This window comes from Anarrhichthys ocellatus, unplaced genomic scaffold, assembly GCF_004355925.1.
Source record: "Anarrhichthys ocellatus isolate YVR2014 unplaced genomic scaffold, GSC_Weel_1.0 scaffold470, whole genome shotgun sequence".
Taxonomy (NCBI): Eukaryota; Metazoa; Chordata; class Actinopteri; order Perciformes; family Anarhichadidae; genus Anarrhichthys; species Anarrhichthys ocellatus.
The window spans coordinates 1057-24323 of NW_022280444.1; the positions used below are offsets into that span (position 1 = coordinate 1057).

General features: G+C 44.9%; 1 protein-coding gene across 2 annotated transcripts; it reads right to left on the reverse strand.

The window, feature by feature from the left end:
• Nucleotides 1–659: 659 nt before the first annotated feature.
• On the reverse strand, nt 660–23267 carry LOC116401469 (neuron navigator 3-like). Of its 2 annotated transcripts, XM_031879878.1 has the most exons (4): nt 23004–23253; nt 17939–18113; nt 10136–10204; nt 660–3741 (listed from the first exon to the last, which is right to left on the reverse strand). In XM_031879878.1, the coding sequence occupies exons 1-4, from the start codon at nt 23146–23148 to the stop codon at nt 3390–3392; spliced, it is 741 nt and encodes a 246-aa protein (XP_031735738.1). In that variant the 5' UTR covers nt 23149–23253; the 3' UTR covers nt 660–3389. The 2 variants fall into 2 exon arrangements, with proteins under 2 accessions (XP_031735738.1, XP_031735739.1); XM_031879879.1 differs by lacking the exon at nt 10136–10204 and having other exon boundaries at nt 23004–23267.

Consider the following 23267-nt stretch of genomic DNA (forward strand, 5'->3'; position numbering starts at 1 on the left):
AAGTCTCTGTCCTACTGGAGAGCAATCAATGTTTAGTTCCTTTATCGTTTATGTGTGTGGACTTCACAATAGTTAAGAAACAATAATAAGAAAAGGAAAGTCCTCCGTTAAACGTGACTTCAGAAGGCCGCTCAATGGGGCTGGTAACGCCACCAAAATAAAAAATGTTTTAATAGTTTGTCAACTAGAATCTATTACGTTGCTGTCAAGCGCCTTTCCCTGCAGGTGGCTAATTATGATTTGCAGACCCCCGCCCTCGGTAAACTATTGTAAGCCATTATGTTGAGCACGTTAAGAGCTCTCTAGGAAGCAGTGTTTTGTGCTTTGTGGAGGATGAGACGGAAAGAGAAAATGAGGTTCTGGTGAAGTGTGGGAGGAGTGAATAAAGTTGCTGCCGTCTTGGCACAGATTATGGAGCCCCGTGTTTATTATTTTATTATTATCATAAAGTATAGGCGCAACATTAACCATCGGCTACACTATCAATGGATAAATCCCAAAAAAGAAAAGTCCTGGAAGAAAATAGAGTTTAATTCTGCGTGGACGTATTAATTTGCTTTCACTGCCAACGATGCTGGTTTAACTGAGCAAGTCTTGATATTGTTATAACAGGTAAAATAGCAATTCTTGTTCTATAATTTCATAAATACAGCAAACTATAGTTTTTGTATATATAATATAACTATATATACAACTTTATAAGCTGTGATATCAAATAGCTTCAGACAAATTTGATTTGGTGAAAAATAGGGCAAAATGGCTCTTTGGATGGTAAAGGTTACCGACCCCTGACCTAAACACCGACGCCAAGGAATCCTGACCAGATGTGCTAATGTGATGGAAAATCAGCTGGCATAAAGACAAGAAACACTTATTGTGCACGTCTTTCTGTGTGTGTGTGTGTGTCTAGACAGTCAGCTGATATACATGGATGAGACAGCATCCATGCTTGTGTTTCTGTGTTTGTCTGTGTCCTCTCTGTTACCCTTCATCTTTAGAGATAGTGCAGCGGCCCTCAGGGCAGCTGTTAAATGTGAACGGAAGGGGGTAACAAACATCTGCGTGACTCCGTGTGTGTGTGTGTGTGTGTGTGGGCGTATCTCTGTTTGCGTGTCCAGTCAATTAACCCCGTCTTTAGAGATCCCCCCCACCCTTTCGCTTCCTCCATCACCACCCCGGAGGCGGTTTTGCAGCGCCACACTTTTCACCGTGCAGTGACTTGTCGTTGCCATGGCAACAGACTCCTCTTGTCTTGTTTTTTTTGGTTTTTTTTGCCTCAGCGGCCGAGAAATGAAATGTCATTTCTCCTGGTCTGCCCACGAAATTGAACGCCTGGATTCAAGTGATACCACCCATGTTTGGAATGACACATTCACACACATACATGCACACAGATGCATGGATCGGTCAAAACCTGCAGCACGTGTTGCAGCAGTGACGTGTGTGTACTCTTCCAAACCTCTGCTTCTTTTTATCACTCTTATCTAACGCTTCTCAACTCCAGCTGCTCCCCCTATAACATCACTGTCAGACAGATAACACAGCAGCTTCTCCACCTTCTCCGAGTTTCAAAATGGCCTCCTCATCCCGATTCCGAACAACAAGCAGACCAAACACCAACTTTCTTTGGTCCAATATCACGGGCATGCCCTTTCGAAGCTTCAATTTAGTTGGCTGAAGCTAATTAAATAGTTGCACGGCAGCAAGGGTGACGCAGCGCTCTTCGTGCCCTTTGAGCTGTTGTTCTATTTGGTCAGAGCAACGCTGTGTATGCAGAGAAACGCATTTCTTCATCCCCCATGAGGCCAGACATGCCTTACATATAAATAGTTATAGAAACAAGTAAACAAAAATATGACTTTCACCCATGTAGCCCCTTTTCCTGGGCGATCAGCCACTGTTAGGGGTGTAACACAAAACTAATGCCCTCATCTGTAAAAATTGGTGTATTTTCATACTATAACTGGTTTCTACGGCCATTTTTACTCCGCGTATGTAGGTGCTTAGCTGCCAAAATACAGAAATATGACTATATTTTTATTAGAACTGAAAACAAAAAGACTCAACTGAGTCAAAATAACAGCTATAAGCATAACATCCAGTGGAAATGAATAGGCCCAGTAGAAATTAAAATAGCATTTGGATCAACTGCATATTATGTTCATTCTAAAACTGGATGTAATGAGGATGTGGTCCAGATGAATAAACATGATCAGGCTTTTGACAAAAATGGGGAAAGCTCTCGAAGCTATTTTGTATTCACTGTTGAGATGATGCCTAACTTTAGCCAGGCTTCACTATCCGATCATGATGCACTGATCTGAGATCACCAGGTCTGCACAATTCAGATGATGTTTGTGTTTTATCAGAACCTTTGTCTGATCATATCTGAATAATGTATTTGTATATTAAAAACTTGAAAGAAAACAAAATCAAAGGATGTAAAACTAAAGGGAATGTGAAAGCGGGAAATGCAACTACAAACTCAAGAAGACCCTTCCGAAACCGATCGACTGAATCATTTGTAATTGTGTTTGCTGAAGGAGAAACCCAAACAAATAATTGATTTTTAATTGATTTTTAAATGAAAGCAAATGAGAGTTCCTTCATCATTTACACTTTGCTCTCTTTTCAGCTCCAAACACTTTTTGCACATGCTCCCTGTGCACCTTGTGACCTTCATCACCTCTCACCATGCCCTCCCTCTTCCTTCCGTTGACGAGTTTGAAGTTTCAGACAGAAGTCGTGAGGGTGAGTGCACATCCTGCGTGGACTTTTAGGATCTGACGGCAGGTGAGAAAGATGGAATCAAAAAGAGAAAAGCTCTCCTCCTCCACCTCCACCACCTTCTCCTGCTGATCCTCTCCCGACTCTACAGACTGAATCCTACAGTGATCTCATCATTTCATGATTACATACATTTCGAGCCAAAGCAAAAAGTTTGTTATTATAATGTCATAAACCCGCCGGGACTGGTTTTAATTATTAAAATGACTGAGCAGTGGGATCGATTTTATTCATCATCACTCTATGAGCCAGTGAGTCATGATGAATCTTCTGAATGAGCCAAAATGAAATCTTAAAGCTATTAGCAGTACAGTTAGTGAGCCAATGTCAATGTAATTAAAGCCTTTACGAGCAGCTTATTTACTTTTGAACAGAAAGGCTGTAAAGGCAACTATTTATTTGTGAATAACCAGTTTGACATTAAATAAACTACCGCACACTCTAGCTCCACTGTGAGACCCTTCTCTCGAAAACATAATCACTCTGATTAGCTTCGTCGCGCTCGGCAGAGCAGCTGTCTGAATTTGCCCCTTTCGGTCGGCCCTCAAATGGCTCTTTCCATGCTGGGAAAATGTGCCGCTGCCTCCACTCAGCGGCGTCCATTATAACTCTCTTGGAATGAAGAACTGGGGATGATTCAGCAGACTGGTGAGGACTGGTAGAGTGAGGGCCTTTCTGCAGCCTCGCCTGTCTGAGCCAGTGGTGCCACCAAGTGGCCAGGATGAAGAATGTGAAAATGGGCGCTCCGTCCTACCATCTGCTCCTACCGAGCTGCAGCTTTCTAACACGATCGGCAGCACGCCGCCCTCACCTCTGTCGTTGCCGCTGGCATACTGGAGGGGCTTGCTCTTGTCGATGCTGTTGAAGCTCTGGCTTCGGCGGTTGAGGTTGGACGAGCCCGGGCTCCTGGAGGCCCCGCTGCCTGCAGCAGGTACTCTGGAGGGGCCTGGCAACCTGCAAGAGAGGGGTTCGGATGTTTAGATGACATATTGGGAGTTTGAGGCAGAGCTCTGCATGACAATATTAATCAGGCAGAAACATTAAAAATGACTTATTTTTGTCTAGAGAGAGAGAAGGCACTTCTGTGTTCAAAACCTGAAAAAATGTGAACCCATCCTTTAAATTTGAACGCTGGTTGGTGAGAGAAGCTGCCGGGAGCGGAAAACAAGTCTCACCCGGAACTCAAAGAGACAGACAAGAGACTCCGAGTGAGGCTTTGAGCTGTGCTGCACAGACTCTACCACCTCATCAAGAGAAGCGAGGAAAGTTTCGACTCAATACGAGTTGGAAAAAAAAGGTTCTCCCATCGTGTCATGATTACTGGCCCTGGGCTCGGCATGCGTCAGTGTGTGAGATGAAGAGAGATCAAGTGAGTGCTGTAAGACATTGTGTGCTCCTTCGTGGGTCGAGAAAGAAGGAGGCGTGAACTACAGAAGACAGGGAGAGACGTATGATGGCCCTTTATTCCTCCTTCATGTGTCGTCACTATGCATCGCTGTAACTCTACTGACAGTAAAACCAAGGCGGACGCTAACACCTACCATGGAGGTGTGTGTTTTCAGTCAGTCTCTGTAGCCTCTTACACCCACACACACACACACACACACACACACTTTGGCATAATCTTTCTCTCCCGACAGAGTCAAAGCTTGCCAGTGTCAAATGTTGATTTGCCCGCCGCAGCTGGAGGGTTGTCTCGACTCCCGCGAGGGTGCCAAAAGAATTATCTCATCAGAAACCTGTTGCTGCTCTACAATAACTTCACATTGCATTGTTTTATGCCAGATGTATTCAAGTTGTTCCAAAAACAGATCTGGCATCTGGCACACAAATGGCAACACGATTTACTGCAACTTGGATATACAGTATTTCTACTATTGATCATCATCGTGGTTTGATGCGATTTTTATGAACCGATTTCAAAGGCTGCCTTTTACCTCACAGTTGAGTGGTCCGTACCATATATATTTCATATACATGTTCATCTTTTTAGATTGCTTGTTTGCACTGTGTGACTCGACTGCGGGCCAAGGTCAATCCAATCAAAATACGTCTGACAAGAGAAAGAAAGACGAGAAGCAGTCACAAAGTCTCCCAGCTGACAGGGTGGGAGCAGATTGTAATGCTGAGAAAAAAAAAAAAAAACAGGCACTAAGAGACGACCTTGCTTGCATCAGAGGGGCCGTGGGTGTTTCCATCCATAGCCTGGTCTTTCTAAAGAAATAACAACAGAAAAACCTTGAATAGATTCTAACAACTTGGTGTCTTTCTGCCTCCGTGCATGAAGGCTGCTGTGATGTCCTTTAGCAAAGATAATCGATTTGCTACGCGAATATGTCACTCGCGTCTGTATCGCAGATGGAGCCGAGATGTCGGAGGGGAAATTGTTTTTAAAGGGCGGAATCCTGAAGTGTTCAAAAAAAAAAAAAGGAGAGGGGGAGGAGGGTGGAAACAACATATTTCATATGTTCCATTTTGCCTTTAAAGTCTTCACATAATAAAACTACAAGACAGAAATTGACATGAAGTATTGATGCCTGAGGGGCTGTTCTATTCCTTTGGCAAACAGATGGAGCTATGATGCAATTCATCTGGAGGTTTCGGCTTTCTCTGCCACGCTATCTATCAAACATACCACAGGAGCCAGTCGGGTCAACTCTGTTTTGTCCCACTGTGACAGCAGCAACCCGCAGCTGAGAGGCCAAGTCAATAGTGGGGCAACTCTTAATATTCCGTTTCCCTGGAGTGTCCTTTAAACACTCTAAGATGTGGGTCAGTAACGCAGCAGAATTGAAAAAGCAGGTGATCCGTCTTTGGGCCTCGCGCGCATCACTGGACGGGAATCTATTTCATACCGAAAAGAGTCCAAATAAAAGGACAAGAACTGGCATCTGTAACACACACTGCTGCCTGCTCCCTAACTTAAGTATATTAAGTATGCTTTATTTTAAATATGCTGTTAACTATTATAAATCTGATACATGAGATAGCACTGTTTTCACATACTACACACACCTGGATAAAAAGCATTTATCCCTTGGTAATGCTAATGCTATTTTACGAGCTCATCAGACTAACCATCCCCTGCATTTTGTGATGCAACGAGGAAACACAGATGAAGGAAAGATTCTAGTTTACTTTGGGTGTCTCACTTAAAAGAGGCTCAGCGACTAAGCAAGCGGCACGACGTGTAGTCGGAAAACAAAACTGCCTGATAAGTCAGTCCATGTGCTGAACAATGCAAACGTTGTTTTATACAGGCACTTGTGCAAAAATAAAATGTGCTCAAGTGCAAAAAAAAATAAAACTGACGTTGAGAAGCAGCAAATGTGCCGACATTCAGTTCCTCTGAATCTCTTAGATCCTGAAAAGATCCGACTGTGACGAGACTAGCAGACTTTATTCTGTTTAGAGATGCTGATCCAGGTCTGAGAGCAGAGACTTGCACTGAGCTGAAGAGGTGGTCCGACAGAAGGACTGGTTCATTAGCAGCCCCATAATAGAGAGAGAGAGAGAGAGAGAGAGAGAGACAGAGAGAGAGAGAGAGAGAGAGAGAGAGAGAGAGAGAGAGAGAGAAAGACAGGGTGGGAAAAGAGACTTTGAATTTTGATGTTCAAAAGAAATATCTCACAGCAAAGCAGAACTAAAAGCACCTACATGATCCCTAAACACACACGCACGCGCATGGATAACAGCAGCTCCAGGGCCTTTAGCTCCCACAGGTACAATCAACAAGGGAAGGAACAGAAGAGAGTGAGAGACCAAAACAATTAAGAGATGGAAAAAAAACCTAAGAAGACATGAAAAAGAACAAAGGAGAGAGTTGAGAGAATGGGAGTGAGAGGGAAATGGATGCAGATAGTGTAGCTGCAAGAGAAAATGAGAGATAAACAGTGGGAAAATGAGGGTGAGATTGAAGCAATTCAGATGGAAATTTAGAAGGAAGTCCCTTTTATCATGAGATTCTTTCATCTTCCAAAATACATGTTTGATTATGCATCGGCAAACCGGAGCCAGAGAATGAAAAATGTGACAATGATTCTGTTTTAGGACAGACTTGGGACTGTATCGGACACAGAACGCATGAGTCGGCCTGTCAGTCTCTGGCTATCCACAGCAGTTCTTGCAGAGGAGAAAACGCTTACTATCGGTTTCGGCTTTTTGGAAGTGAGGAAGGGGCCATTGGTCCCCTCACTTTAGGCCCTTGGCACAATTTGGCGTTGCAGCCAGTGTGATCCATCACAAGATGGTCTCTAGTTTAAATCCACATTTTCTACTAATCCAGGATGCCATTGAGTGGTACTATAGTCTGTATTTAATGAAAATCAATGAGCAGACTGTTGAATCATTGACAAAAACTTTACGCTGATGGATTACACAAGCGTCAAAGAGTGCGCTGATTGAGTTTGTACAAAAATGAATGGAAATCAATGGCCGATAAGTTGTAGTTAAGGAGCTAAACCTACCTCGACCTCACTGCAGCTTTCGACACCATCAACCACAACATCCTTCTCTCCCGCCTCAAATCCTCCCTCAATATCACCGGACCTGCTCTCTCCTGGCTTAAATCATATCTTACAAACAGACAACAGTTCATCAGCATCAACAACTGGACCTCCTCCACTGCTCCTCTGTCTCAAGGCGTCCCCCAGGGTTCGGTGCTTGGTCCTCTTCTGTTCATCCTCTACTTGCTCCCTCTTGGAAATATCATACGTCACACATGGTCTCCACTTCCACTGCTACGCCGATGATGTCCAGCTCTACATCTCCACAAAGGCCATCACCACTGCTACTCACTCCACTCTCACCAACTGCCTCACTGACATTAAATCATGGATGCAAACCAACTTCACTTTTTCCACTTAAAAAACATAGCCCGTCTCTGCCCATCACTCTCCTCATCTGCTGCTGAAACTCTGATCCACGCCTTCATCACTTCCAGAATCAACTACTGCAACAGTATTCTTCATGGCACATCATCCAAAATCCTAAATAAACTCCAGTACATCCATGAACTCTGCTGCTCGCCTGCTCACCCACTCCCGTGATCACATCACCCCCGTTCTCCAGAATCTCCACTGGCTCCCCGCCCCACAACGGATCCAATACAAAGTCCTTCTCCTCACTCATAAAGCCCTCCATAATCAGGCCCCCTCCTACCTCACCGACCTGCTCCACCACCACAATCCATCCCGTCGGCTCCGCTCCTCTGATGCCAACCTCCTGTCCCTTCCACTCAGGACCAAGCACCGGACATGGGGTGACAGAGCCTTCTCCATAGCTGCCCCCTCCCTCTGGAACTCTCTCCCCAAACACATCTGAGACTGCACCGATCTTTCCATGTTCAAATCCCAAATCAAAACTCACCTTTTCAGAACCGCTTTTAATGTGTGACCAATATTGTGTGTTTTACGTTTTTAGTGTATAGCTTTTTTATATGATGATTTTAAATGTAAAGTGTCTTTGAGTATTCTGAAAAGCGCTATATAAATAAAAATAAATAAATGTATTACTAAAGCTTGCAAACAGCTATGGTCCTTTAAAGGCATTACATTTGCCCAACAGTGCACAGCTGTCCTCGTAAAATAGGACCACAGAGCGGTTCATTGGAGAGAAAGAAATGAGTTCCAACAAGAGGAAGCAACACAATTCGGAAGTGTAGAAATGCACGAGAAGTGGCACCCAATAATCACCAGTTACTCATCCTTGGAAAGCCAAGTGTAAAACACACCGCACACAAAAATTCAGTGGCCGTGTTCCGCCCGTGTTAAGAACAATGAAAGTAATTTACTGTATACGAGTACAGTTGTTGCTGTTGTGGGTAGTTCCTTTAGCTCTGGCTAACGAGTTCAATGTCTCCAAAAGAGCTTAAAAAACAGTAAAAACTCCAGCACCTTGAGGGGAAAGTTCTTTCAGCCGCATTCAGCACAGTATGTGGGAGAGACTTAAATTGTTGTCCCATTGTAGGAGCGCTTAAACTTCCTCGCTTCAGGGATAGAAGAGGAGACAGTTCATGGTGATTAAAAATGACTTCTCAAATGGCAAGAAAGCAATTAAAAGTGGTAATCACGCTTGTACGAATGAGGATCGGATGGCAGCGGGGCAATGGTTACAATATCACCATTGTGTTGTGTGTGTGTGTGTGTGTGTGCACGTTCATATTTGTGCGGGAACGAAAGAGCTATTTCTGTAAAGCAGCAGCATTGAGGTTGTGATGTGAGCGGGCCGATTACCACCCACAGGCCCGGAGCTGCTGGCTACAGCATTTTTGCCATTGCTCAGTGGCGGCTGGAGAGGAATTATTTGCCAACGTTTCCCACTGCCCCCGAGCTGGAACAAATGCTGCGAGCATCAGACAACTGGACTCTGGGGTGTGTGTACGTACAGTATGTGTGGGTCTCACATGTGTGAGAGCCTCAATGCTTATGTTAACGAGACGAGAGGAAGGTCAGCGGCCTTGTGTGGGTTTGATAGGTTTACTAGCTCACGTGACACCGAAAAGAGTAGCTGAAGCCTGTGGTTCCCTGAATGCTGGCTGCAGCCTAGAGCCTGGCAACACAAAGAGTGTCATTATAATGTCTGGTGGCTTATTTAGCAGCAGCTTCTTCTGCCAAGACATGTAAAAGGGGTATTCCCAGAGGACACACCACACAGAAGAAGACTTCTCAAGTGGTGAAAGTGCTGGACTGAGGACAGATATTAAGTGCAAGTCAACTGTTTGAGTGAAAACTTTGCAGGGATCCTGGATTTTCTTTGTTTTTGTGTGATTCTAGCGACCTTTTTTTGGTGCAAAGGACTCACTGATGAGTTCATCCACTCAGCTCCTCAGCGGCCACTGGCAATTCAAATCATGTGGTCAATGTGTTTTTACATAAAGTTGGTCCTAGTTTTGGTGCGAGTCATTTCAAATGAGATACTGTCATCCATTCTTCTTACTGACTGAATATTTGCTCGCTTGCGGAATACTGGTTTGGAGGAAAATGATGTACAAGCACCGATACAATTACACGTTCGCCTAGTTTAATTATACCGAACCACCTGTGAAAAGGCAACAGAGAGTGTTATAATGAATATGTAGCACGTCTTTTCACTGTGAGGCAAGCCGCCATGAGGCCCGTCTACGCCCTGCTGCAGTATCCTTGAGCCAAACAGTGAATCCCTACCAGCTGCTCTGTAGCTGACCCTGACCTTTGACCTCCCTGAGGTGGTAACACAATATCACAAAAGCATTAAGCAAAATGTAAAAACCCTGTGAGGGCATGCAGGTCATGCAAAAAGCACTTGAAAAACACAGACAACAAAGAATCCATAAACTAAAGGCGGTACATGAAGTGTCTGCCATATTTACCTTGTGTTTTTCTTCTGTGGGGACCCTATTCCACTGTGGCCTGGAGGACTTGCATATCGCGCTGTGAGACTGAAGAGAGAGCAGATGACAGAGGGACCGTTAACACGGTTAGAGAAGGAATGAGTCCAGCGTCTTGCTGGAATTGTCTTAATCCATGCCTTAATGTAACAATGTGCGTGAGAGGAGTCGTTCAGCAGAGGAGATAACTGGGGAGGAGAAAAGAAGAAGCGCATACCGCATGCTGTACTGTAGCACGCCAGAGCACATTTCAGTTCTTTTGATGGCTCACATATGTTTATTACCACGCGCCTATGACTAAGCCAACAACATCTCTCCAGCCATTTATACATAAAACAGCTCGAGACACTTTCACAAACAAGAATTTCACTGTGGCATCGTTTGAAGAAAAACCCCAAGACCCACTACGCACGAGGCATAGGCGAAAGGAAATGCCCACGGTACCAGTCATGGTTTACAACCCAACACTCACTGTTAGTCATTCACGGAGACGGGGAATCAAGGCGGGCTGCCCCTCCGTTTGTGTTTGACAGGAAGTAGTTAAGCTACTTGTGGAGTGCTTTATGAACAAAGACATGCCTTTAATCATCGTGCCTACACCCTGTAAACAATGTAAAGTGGCAGGCCAGGTGGCGGGGCTGCTGTTTATTCCTGTGTGTAAATGTTCTGAGTGTAACGTCCTGTGCGAACAGTGTGACTCACAAACCATGTGAGAGTTTCTCACTTGTTGTCATAAACTGTGAACAGAGCCTCTATTCAAAGCTTATATCTTCTTATTTTTCTAGCTTAAATACCTCATATAACAACATATTGTTTGTGGCTGGCTTTATTAAAAAGCAAGCAAGTGAACCCCCCACTCTAAGCAATAGCATAATTTTCACTTAAAAAACATTTGGGCTAACTGCACCTCAGTTAGCATTGAAACCCATGTGGCCTTTTCTGCTGTTTTTTCACTCTTTTGTCAAAGAAAACTGCATTTTTTTACAAAGAAGTTATGAAAATAAACACTATCAAACATAGAAAAAAAGGCCAGGGTTGAAAATGTAACCAAAATATTATGTTGATGGCAGTGTTGAGGCAGGCAGGCTTAGCTAATGGCCGCTAACATTATTAGCTTAACCGACTCAGTTTGTTTACAAAAGTATTCCATTGTACATAGAAAACTCGACATAAAAAGAGTTCTAAATTAAAGAAACTAATGTGATATAGCATCAAATAACTAGCACACAACAAGTTCCCCTTCAAGTAGTTTTGAATACTGCAAGCAATTTCTTCTTGACTGTTAAATATTACAAATAAATCAGTTTATAGAGAATTCCAGACTTGTATTCATACCTTTCACAGGCTGACCCGAGACAGAAACCTGAGTTTTCCAATCAGTCCCTTTTGAGGAGGGAAGCCGCAGAAGTTCATCAACTGTAACACTGTCTTCAAACTGTCCTCTACAATGACCGGAGCAGTTGAGCTATGTGCTTCAGTTGGAGGACAGACAACCAACACCAGCAGCCTGTTTTAGACTTCCGTCTTCTCTCACAACGAGGAACAACTCGTCCTCTGTTTTGCGATTGTGGGCTGCTGGTTTGGCATTGGTGAGCGAAAGTGGACCGAGACAATAAACCACCTATACTGGGTTGGCTGAGTGACGCACTGCAGTCATCTTATTTCCTGCTCTGACTGCTTTCGCCGTGCAGTTCTTGACTTTGCATGAAACTGAATATGAATAAATGCCAACGGACTTTTACATTTTGGCTCTGTGACCCGAAGTGAATAACCAATACCAGAGAACCAACAGTACAAGTGACTCATAACATTGCTTTGAGTATAAAATAATCACAGGGACAAGAAATTCAAAAAAATATGATTTAATAAATTAAAAGAATCGCACGCCCCAGATATACCATCAGACACTGGTATCACAAGGCACAGGGTTCAGTACAAACACTGGCCATGACTTTTATAAAAAATCTGTTGATGACGCACCTAATTTCCTCTCATGCAGAAGTACAACAAAAGGACTGCTGCAGAAGTTTCAGGCCTTGCTGAGGTGATTTTCAGTCAATATCATTTTCATCATTCTGTGAAATCAAATCAGCCGTCACAGAGCGAGCCGTCTAACTCTGGGTGCAGATGCACACACCCTCTCCAACACACGCAGTCCTTCTGTATCTACACCTCGCTTTTAAACCACCCGCGATAAAGCGCAGAGTCACTGTACATTGCCAATTGACCTTGCAGGGTTTTCATGACGCGGCGTTATGCTAACGAGCTCCGGAGCAGACAGCAGAACAGAGGGGAAACAAGTTCAGGTTAGTTTCCCATTATGGCGGCGAGTGCCTTCACGTCATGTCATTAATTAACTCTGTGATACATGACACGTTGGTTAATGGTGTCTGTCGACTAAACATGTTCTTCTTCGTTTTCCAAAGCCCCTCCCCCCCACGGCCCGCACCACATTTCATCTCCCTGTGGTATGTTTTGTGCTCTATTAAATACCCTAAATGGCACTTAGCACACAGACAGGACCTGCTTAGACAGAGATTAATGGAGCCTGTCACACTCTAAAACGCCTTTTCAGCATTTCGTAGGAAAAAGGGGTCGAGCTTAAACTTGTGCATCACATTCCTCTTGAAGCAAAGCTTTTGTGCTTTTGCTTTCTTCCCCCCCCCCCTCACCTACGGGTTTATGAAATGCAATGAAACATGAAGGCAATGGTATAGAGTCCCCAGTCTGGAGTGCTCATCCAACTCACAGAATTTAAGATCTTTCCAATGTGGAAAAAGAGACACCAGAACACATGAGGGGGCAGGATTTAGGACTAGGGAAAGGGGATGGGGTGGAGGTGAAGAGGAGAAGAGGGGGGGGTTACAGTCTGTCACGTTTGATCCAATACAACATACATCAACAGGGCCTCCGTTTAATAGCCCACGACACTGCGGTGCACATGCGAGCGATATTGGATGCCTTCGCTGTCCTATTAAATGTGAGCGATATCAGTTTCAGCTTGATTGTAGCCGCAGCCCTGAGGGCAGACACAAACTGGTGGGTTTGATATCCAAAATGGCGTGCGCTCAGCCACTACAGGCCAACGTGATGACAGCAGGTAATGAGATGTCATCCAACCTTCGTGTCGGGGGGGGGGGGGGGATGAATACAAGCTCTTGTATTCATCTTGCACCTATCATGTGACCAATATAAGTCGCCCAAACTTAACTTCCAAAAACATGTCATTTTGGAGTGTCCTAGTGTTCTAAGGGTTTAAGGTGTCAACAGTAAAACCACAACATCCCTAGTCTTAAGTAGAGATCCCATTCCAGAGAAAACTACAAAATACGATGTGTGCCTACGTTAGCTGGTACCAAACAATTTCAACTAATAACATCATGGCAATCTAAAACTTTCAGCGACAACAAAGGTGTGTGTGGAGCCACAGTCCTCTGTCGCTCTGTATCAAGCTCACACACTAAGCCCAACATAGAAAACGTCAGTCAGGGAAAGATCATGCTTCTAAGAAACAGTGACCGTTTGCAGGACATCGGATGCAAACAGCGGTGACTTTGTCGTCGAAGTGAAACGGTTTGTACGCCAAACCATCCAACCTGACCTGTGAGGTTTTGATGTGCTACAGCAGTATGCCGCTATTTACTTGCCTAGCTAAATTAAAAAAGGTAATTTTAGTATTTTTCAGATGAGAGCACTTTCCAGGATGCATTAGAACATGAAGTGTTGCAATACAAACACATAACTAAAATGTACCAAGCATGTATCAAGCAACATAACAAGAGTGTCAATGCAAACACACACATGCAGCACAAAAATGGGTATTTATTGTGTAGTACTACATACTACTGATAAAATACTTTTATTAAGACTTCACCCTGACAGTATCCCACGACAAAGATCAGGAAAATATCCATATCTATGCATTGACAACCTATGACAGCTTAACACAAATAAATGAAAACAGCACAAGTGGAACCAAACCATTTACCAGTTCATGATGCCACCAGCACTAATCCGTCCTCCTCATATCAAGCTAGAACAGTACCTAGGAGACGAGTCGGGCTTGGCCAGGCTGTTGGCTCTCCCGTAGGGCAAACGACTCTTCCTGTCGCGGGACACGGCGGTCGGCAGTCGTGAGGAGCGCCGCATCAGGGGGTCAACTTGTTCGCCCCGGGACATGGCGAGTTAAAGAGGGAAGTTTTCGCTGCGCCCTGCCAGTGCCCGGGCCCCCCTGCCTTCTAGAGCACCGTCAACCTCCCGTGGCTCCGGGCTGTCGCAATCTGTCTAATGGGGAGTTCCCCTCGGACACACACACACACACACACACACACACACACACACACACACATCCCCTGCCCCAGAGAAACCAGTCAGGCCAGCAGGTGCTGTCTATAGAAAGCTCCCCCATATCCCGACTGTAGATGCGCACTAGGCCAAATGTGTGTGTGTTAGGGTGTGTGTCTCCGCCTCTGTGAAGCTGCGAGGCAGATAATTTGATAATTTAAAAAGCTTAACATTTTGAATTTGAAAACATCCATTCTCCTGGCTTATCTGATAGCTTATGATGTTACTCAGAAATGCTTAATCTTCGGGGTCGGCCGGGCCTCGCAGGAATTCATCACCGTGGAAAATTGGAATTAAAAAATATCTTTTTTTTTTAATGACTACATTTAATTACATTTCAGTGCTTCCAAAAGTGGGTGAAAAGCAGAGGGAGTGTGCGCACCAGCCAGGCGTGAGGCCTCAAACAAAAGGAACCTAAGAAATCTTTTAAATGATTCGGAGTTGACGGCGCGATATGAAAAGTGCAGAGAAAGCAAACTTGGACAACAGACATATCATCACTTTGTGCAGTAGTTCGATGCTACTTTACATAAAGGAGATTCTTCAGATGAATTCAATTCGACACAGTCTGGGTGAGACAAGCAGCATACATTGCTCAAGCAAATATGAACCTATTCTTTTTTACTTACGCTTACTCTTAAATATTGATTGGAAACAACTTATTCCACACTGTCTGACAGCATCATATATAGTCTGTATCAACTTGTTCCTGCTATTCATTAAAGCTATATAATCTTTACAATGTGTGAAATATTCAAGATTACATGGCTGCGTCGTTCCATCATATTGAAGTATTCAAGCTGCGCCATTTTATACTGAAATATTATATATTATATATGATTTCTTTCTGCTTTGGAAAACTCTGTGATCTCCGCTAGAATTCAAAATAGACTTCTTTGGGTTTAAATGATGTCTGACGGCACAGCATGAGTTTGTGATGACAGACTGTACCAGTGAGTTAGTTGCGTTTAAGAGGTCAAGTCATCTCAGAATCTGTTTAGGATGGATTCTTTTTTCCTTGTGTGTCAAAAGAGCAGCAGTAACACTGCATTATAAGAGCTTCCCATAACAACTCAAAACTCTGCATATCTTGAGAACCATTCATCCAATCTACTTCACACTTGGTGGGTGTATTGATGGGGACTCAACGGTGTGCAGAGACACATTTGGTCCAATTTGGACATGCGACACGTCCAATATTAATAAACTTGTGCAGCAGCGGGGGCAGAGCTTCAGGGTCGAGCGTGTCGTCCGCAGCGGGCCTTTAAAGGTCGCTGGTCATTGACTGCAGTTCACCGCTTCTGCTGGATGCTGGATGTACTAAAGGTACAACCGAACTCTTCTTTGCTTCCCTGGAGTAAAACGAGCGATGAGCGGATCTCGAGTATTAATAGAGCCAAGCAATAGTTTCCAAATAGGCACACGGCCCAAGCGGGCACTTGCTAGTTATTAAACCGCCGGAGTCCATTCTGACTCACACTTAAGGCAAAATTCCTCTATACCTCCAGACATTTCTTTACACAGGTTGTGTGATCATATCAGTGCAAGATATTTGTAATCCTTTCCCTGATTTTCATAGTCTTGGAAGTGAGCGAATTTACTTCGGCCCGGTGAAAGGTTGAATGGCGCGGACATCCCCAAAAGCTCACAGATTAATGGCTCACTTTAACGCTGACGGACAAGGGCTGAACCTCTGACCTCCGCTGTGGCCTCCAACATTCAGACGTGATTAACTTATCAGCCCCTGGGGAGGGTGACTTTACTGGGGCCATGGGCGGCGAGGGCAGAGGGGTCTGTTTGGAAATGAACTGAACCACTTCATAGGAGTCTTTATTGAAGTTTTTTTCCGCCATGAATTTATATGTTCTCCCATGTGTTATTGGAGTCCACGAATATCTCATCGAATAAGACCTCAAGTATCTCTCAACCAACTTGTTGTCGGACTCGACCTCGTATTTTGTGATGGTGAACTCCTGTAACGGCTTTAACGGTATGTGTGTGTGCGCTGTCTTGGCATGCTTTCCAGGACTGGACTGTGTGATTGAAACTTCACTGTTTGCTGTGGACAGTATGTGTGCGAGAGGGGTCTCCACCTGTTGTGGCGGGGGGAGTGTGGGAATGGGAGGCAGCTGTGCCCCTAATAACCCCCTCCCACACACACACACACACACACACACACACACACACACACACACACATATACAATACACCGACCCCAGCGCTACCACCTCCTAACTTGTCCAAACAGGGGCCAAAGCAATCGACAATATCATCTTACCCACATGCCCCTTTCCTCAAGCGCTGGGACTAACTGCTATTATTGCGCACACACACACACACACACACACACACACCACTGCCAAACAGAGCGGCCGTGCAGCAACTCGAGCCGGTCGGGGGGAATGCTGCTCATGTGTGGCATGTCAGGCCTTCCTTTAGATGCTCTTCTGGGCCTGTTCTGTCTATTTACATCACACAGGGTCAGGCCTCCTTTGCTTTTACTGCATTTTAGTGCTTAGCTGCCTGTTTGACCAAGACTTCCACTGCACCATGCACATCTTCATATTATGAAGTTCCTCTACTACCAAAACTCAATGTCCCTTTAAAAGAGTGCTCTGCAGATTTAGCATTGCACTACAGCTACATTGAGAAATGTTGAAAATTTTTTGCGAAGAACCAGGGACAAGAGTCCGGTTTTCGTGCAAATGTATTGCACATTTTAACAGAAAATCGGCAAAAGACAATGCAAAATGAATGCTTGTTACCATCCACTATCCTATGCAACTATTAGGAGTTGGTTTCATGGAGATAAGCAGTAGGTGGTGCCAATTCTCCATGCGGGAAACCGGTTTACTATTGCAGAAGAAGAAGGCGCAACAAGACGACATAATTAAAAGAACGCCAGTCAAACCTAGCCGTTTCCCCCCTGCTTACAGTCTTTATGGTAAGCTAAGCTAACAGGCTGTAGCTTTGTTTTTAACAGACAGAGATGAGAGCCATATTGATCTTCTAACTAACTGTCAACCAAAGAGTGAATAAGCAACTATGCATACATTGTGAGGCTAGGACTGCATTCTAAATCTAATGTGAATCTGTCCGTTAGTCAGCTTGAGTCCTCCGTGTCAAACCTTCCATATGGAGGTGATGCAGCAGAAACACTGATGAGAAACATGTTCCATGAAGGCTGTTATTCATTTCACACTGAGAGACGGTCATATCCAACAAATTCCTGTTTACAAAACCTCTAACTGGACCTAATTAAGCATCCAAAAGCCATAAGTCAGTCGACCCCTCTGCCAGCAGAGATCCTAAAAAAAAAAAATTGGTCTGCTAATTCAAAACAGTGACATTAACCTAACCTTCTGGGCTCCATCTGCCCCAGACATGAGACCCAAGCCGACACCAAACTACTGCAATGCAACTGTGCGGAGCGCAGCGTACCTGGACTGCATCTCCTGCGTCTTGAGGCTGCCGGCGGACGGCGCGCTGCTGCTGGTCTGCTGGCTGAGCTCCACCAGGGACTGGTAGTACTGCTGTTGCTGCTGCTGCTGCTGCTTGTAGCGCGACAGGATGAAGAAGAGGCCCAGGATGCTCTTCAGGTTGCCATTCCTGATCTCTGCGGGGGCGAGACAGGGAGGGAAATGTCAGTGATGTGCCGTGGTACTTGTGGTGCTGCTCCACCATGTACAGGGATACATCTTTACCCTGCATGGAACAAATGCATCTTCTTGGTATGAAGCCATTTCTGCGAGTGAAAGTAGTGCAGGACTTTTGTTTGTTTTATCCGCCTGGAATGAAAGCAGTGTCCCGTGACGCTTCAAATGAATATTTTCCAAACCATTTATTGTATCTTTCAAACACTAAAGTGAACACATGTTTTAAAAAAAGCCACTCGGGGATAGAGCGGCAAGTGCAGCTGCTGTGCAGCAGGCTTATGAGTTTTTTAAGAGTAATTATACACTGGCTTTAACTAGAAGAGATACTGATGTGCTGTATATAATATGCAGAGTTATAGCATTTAATTGTATATAGCACGAGGTAACACTTACTGTGTGTTGGAACAGTTTAGGCCACAGCTCACGAGGAGAATCAGTTGTCATAGATTCCGGTCTAAAGCGTCTGTTAACACACAGCTGGTTCACTTAGGCGTGAAGCTCAGCATGGGAACTGCTGCACTGGTGTTTAACTGGCTGACGTCTGGTGTGAGGGCACGTCTGAGGCCAAACAGCCAAAAATATACGACGGGAACTTCAATTACGCTTCTGCTTTTGCCACGAAATGAGGAACTGATAGTGTTTTTTTGGTGCAGTGAAATGATATAAATGGATAAGATAAAAATTCAAAATGATACCAGCTGACTTGGACTTCACTCCATAAATGACAACTGAAAAGAAACAGTAACACGGATAAGGGGCGAAAAGACAGATAAAACACAATAACACAAAACACATTAATGTAAAAAAAAAAAATAAACTCAAGTCTAAGAGGGAGATTGAATTCATTATTTTTGATGCAGCAGAAACTGCAGCTCTGCAGATAAAGTTACATTTAAAAAAATGCTGAGCTTGCAACAAACAGCGAGGAAAAAGCCCCTAATCGATGGGCGGCTCTGTCTGAGGTGTTCATGTTTATCATCAACAGCTCCTGAGTCAGAACTCACACACGCAGCCGCGGTGGGATCCAGCAGTCGCAGAGGCGGAAGAATTGATCGCTGTGGCTAACGCACCCATTTGTGAAATGGACTTTTCGGATCAAAACCCTCAGTGGGAGCTGGCACGCGGAGGGGCAGCGGCGGCTGACGCAGGCTTTTTCGCTCCATTTTTCAATTTGGCGAGGCTCAGGCGTTCTCCCCGGCCATCCGTGGCTACAGTGTGCCGTTTGCAAGCTGTGAAAGTTAGAGAAGAGTAATCTCTCGGGATTTTTTTCTTTTGCATTTTCTAACACCATGAGGCGGTAATTTATACGGGGCCTTAGAGAGTCTGAACAGCAGCATTTTGCTGGGCTTTAGGGAGAGACTTTGTTGCAGATTCAGCCGCCCCAAGGGGGCTGAAACTACTGGCAACTGGTAAAAAGTAACAGAAACGATAATGATAATGATGCTACTTCATCCATCGCAAAGGGGAAGTTGCCCTGGACGGTCAGGGTCAGAACAGCACAGCACATTTGCGTCAGTTGACCTGCTGTCACCTGATCTTCGAGCCACCTTTTGATGTTCCTACTAAATGTAGAATAGTGTTATTGTCAGAAAAACTGCTGTTTTATCTTGTGATTATTTTGCTTTTGCTGCACAATGTTGGAAGAAGAATTCTCTGCAGTTGTAAAGCAGGACGTATGCAGGGTTTATGCATGAAAAGGGACTTTGAGAAGTTAAGCATGAAGTGACTTTCTGCCTAAACTTCAAGCACTGTAAGGCAACACAGACAAGAGAGCACCACACTGTCCTTTTCCTCCAAGAAGGATGTAGGAGAGCTACGAGCACTTTGGATGCTTTTTCCACAAGGTTTCACCTTTTGCACCCTTTTTCAACTTCCTGAGAGTTTTTGAGGAGAAGTTGTGACAGTCCGTGAGACTGCGATAGGACATTGCTACGGCTGCCACAGACCTTTCATCCCCTGAACGGAGGAGGGCTGTTGCCGCTCTGGAGCGGTGCGGAGGACAAGTGTTTCTGCTTGGCCCCCGCTCAGAGAAAATGTGCCTTTGCCGCTGGAGGCCTTTTAAGTGGTTGCAGTGGTTTTATTCAATCTTTTTTAAATTATTTTTTGGAGAGGTTAGTTATTTCATTCGTCACAGAGGACTTTGGAGGAGGAGAAGGAGAAGTTCTAGCATGGTCGGGTAATAGGAAGAAGACTACAAATACCCTGTGAGCATTTATGACATATTCTGTCTTTACCTTCTTTAATCAGCCTTTCTTTGGGTTTAATCCCCAGACAATACACATTCAGTCAGGGCCTCTCCTTACAACGCCACAGCTGGTCGCGTCTTTGCTTCCTCCGCTGCACTCGGATTTCTCTGTGTAAACTTGCTTTTAATTCATTTGTTTGGCTTCCATTTATTTCCAAATTAGGTCTTCAAACAACTATCGTTCCAGTGTTATCTTTTAAACTAATTACACAGCCAGTTTTTTTTTTTTTTGCAGCTAGAAAGTATCAGCGCTACACTGAGCTTTTCTGGTCAGAGACCAAGTGCGCACCCCCTGCTGACCCCCAGCACCAGTGGCCCTAATGAAATCAGACCCACTTCAAAAAAGAAATGGACCCACTGAGATCAAGCAGGAGGGACTTTATTGCGGTGAGCAGGTCATTCTGTGGGCTGCCCTCTGGCTCTACAACCAATAAGAGGCTGTTCTGCTATGGCAGAGACCCTTCAGTGGAAAGAGGCTTTAATGACCTGCTGTGAGGACCCCTCACTGTAACCCATTATCAGATGCAGGAAATGTGTGTTTTGGAGCTTTACACCTGCTTTTTAAGGCTGGTAATGGCAGACTGAACTTCCTGACGATAATTATCCCATTTCAAGTAGTAAAACATTTTTTTTATTTTCTGGTGGTTTAGATTTTCTGTGCTAAGGGGCCTTTTTCAAGAGTCTAGAGCCACACTACTGGCCCTGCTGTACTTGTACAGAGCGGTGCTTGGTTTCACAATGACAACCTCTCTGTAGGGTTACGTTCTGTTCTTGCATTGGAAAAAAACAACAACTGTGCCTCGTTTTCATTACGGCCTGTAACCTCCCTCAGCGGAAACGTCTGAGGGGGAACCATAACGCTCTTCAGCATGATGGGTTGTTCCGGAGCTTCGGTTTACAGCCTCCCAACCGGAGAGATGCAAGGCAACTTCTAGAGAGGTTATTACAATAAGTAGGCTCTCTGAGGAGAAGGAAAAAAAACATGTGCCTGTATGCACATCAAACATTCCATTTTGAGTTTCAAACCCACGCCTTGTAAAAAGATAATAAAGGCCACATATGCCAGCCAACAGAATCTGGAGAGCAAACACGGCCTACAGAGAAAGAGACCGAGGCCGACACGGGCAGGGAGCGAAGGAGAGAGAGACGGGCAGAGGGAAGTGAGTGATGACACGCGGCAGCAACAGTGATAGACAGAGTAACCCAATAGCCCATATATTTACAGCGAGTCACCCTTGCTGCTTTTAGTGCTGCAGGATTTAGAGCTGTCGGTCAGTGTGTCAGCCTCTCAGGCTATTTCTGCTGCTGGAGAGGTCAAGGACACGCCCACCTCTTTAAGCTTTTAAAGGGGAGCAGAAACAACATGGGGTCTGCGGGTTCTAAATAACAGCTGGGGACATTCTCGGTGGGTATACTTGAGACATGCTTGTACTAGTTCTCAGATCACTCTAGATTTTTATAAAGCATTTTTACACTGTAAACTGTACAAAACATTTGTGCCTCTTTGAATCAAGATACGCCACTAGGTTCCCCTTCGACACGTGTCAAAGCTCCAGAAGAGCAGCATTTGTTTCACATCTTGACCCTGTAGGGTGGTGTGGCTGAGCGACAGAGAGAGAGCCAGGTGGATGTGCTCTGAGCTGATCAGCTGCTGGCACCGCGGCAGAGAAGAAATTTGTGTCGTGTTAATTCACGTGCAGTGTCACACACACATACGCACTCCCTGGTGGGGATGATGAGTTTACTGCTTCCTATTGAATTGAATGCATGAGAGACGGAGGACACATTCCAAGCAACCTCACTGAAAATACAGTACATCGCTACCAAGTTGTATATGGGCTAAAAACATGGAAAGTTGACATTTACGTGGTTTTCACAGGACAGCAACTATTTGCTCTCCAGTGTGGGCCGAAGCTAGCTAATGTATGACTTGTCAGGTGTGGCCTACAGGTGTCGAATGGGACACGTCACACGATGTGATGCTACACGCAACACTTTCGATAAGCTCCTTGGCATGCAGTGAAAAAAACAAACTGACTGCAGTTGGATTCATTTAGGAACTTTGAGGGAACCTCATGTTCCTCCTGCAGAGTCCAAATCAAGTGTAAAAACAAAATCATCACAGATCGTTTGGTAACTTAACTGTAATTTCAGCCCTGGCCTTGTGAGACAATTTTTAGCTTATCGTTCAATTTGACATGATCCGTGTTCTGTACACCCTGATGGTCGGGGCGACGAATCCCTCGCTGGAGTTGTTTTTTTATCCTCCCACAATCCACTCTGATGCCCTAATGATTGCCTACACTGCCGTAGTGAAAGCTGGAGATGGAGAAACTGTGCACCCTGTCACGATACCAACGTGGTAAATTCCACTGCCGTGAAGTTTAATAGTGTGTCTTGGAAAGGGGCTTCGACCAGCTTTTTTCGAAGGTATTCGGTCCTGTGGAGAAATGGAAAGCTACCCGCAGAAGGTCGGTCGGCGCTGGAGCCGAGTGAATTTTCCAGGTCTAGAGATACAACAGGGAGATCCGTCTTGTGCCGCTCCCTGCTGATTTAATTATGAGTTTAATCAGGCCTTGAATGATGTGTTGTTTATTCGTCTTACCTTCAGCCGAGAGCCCTTGCACGTTCACTCCTCTGGCGTCCAGGAAACTGAGGCAGGCGTCCACATTCTCGATCTGTGGAGGAAGACGGCAGACACAGTCAGCACAAAAGGACACACACGTTGAGAATGTGACCATGCTTAACATTCAGCGAGCCTAAATGTCTCGGGGCGGAGGGCCCCGAAAAGGACGGGGACCGTCGGCCGTACCCGCCCATAAAGCCCACCATTGTGTGGCTATTGCCCGACCCCCCCGCTCCACCCTGG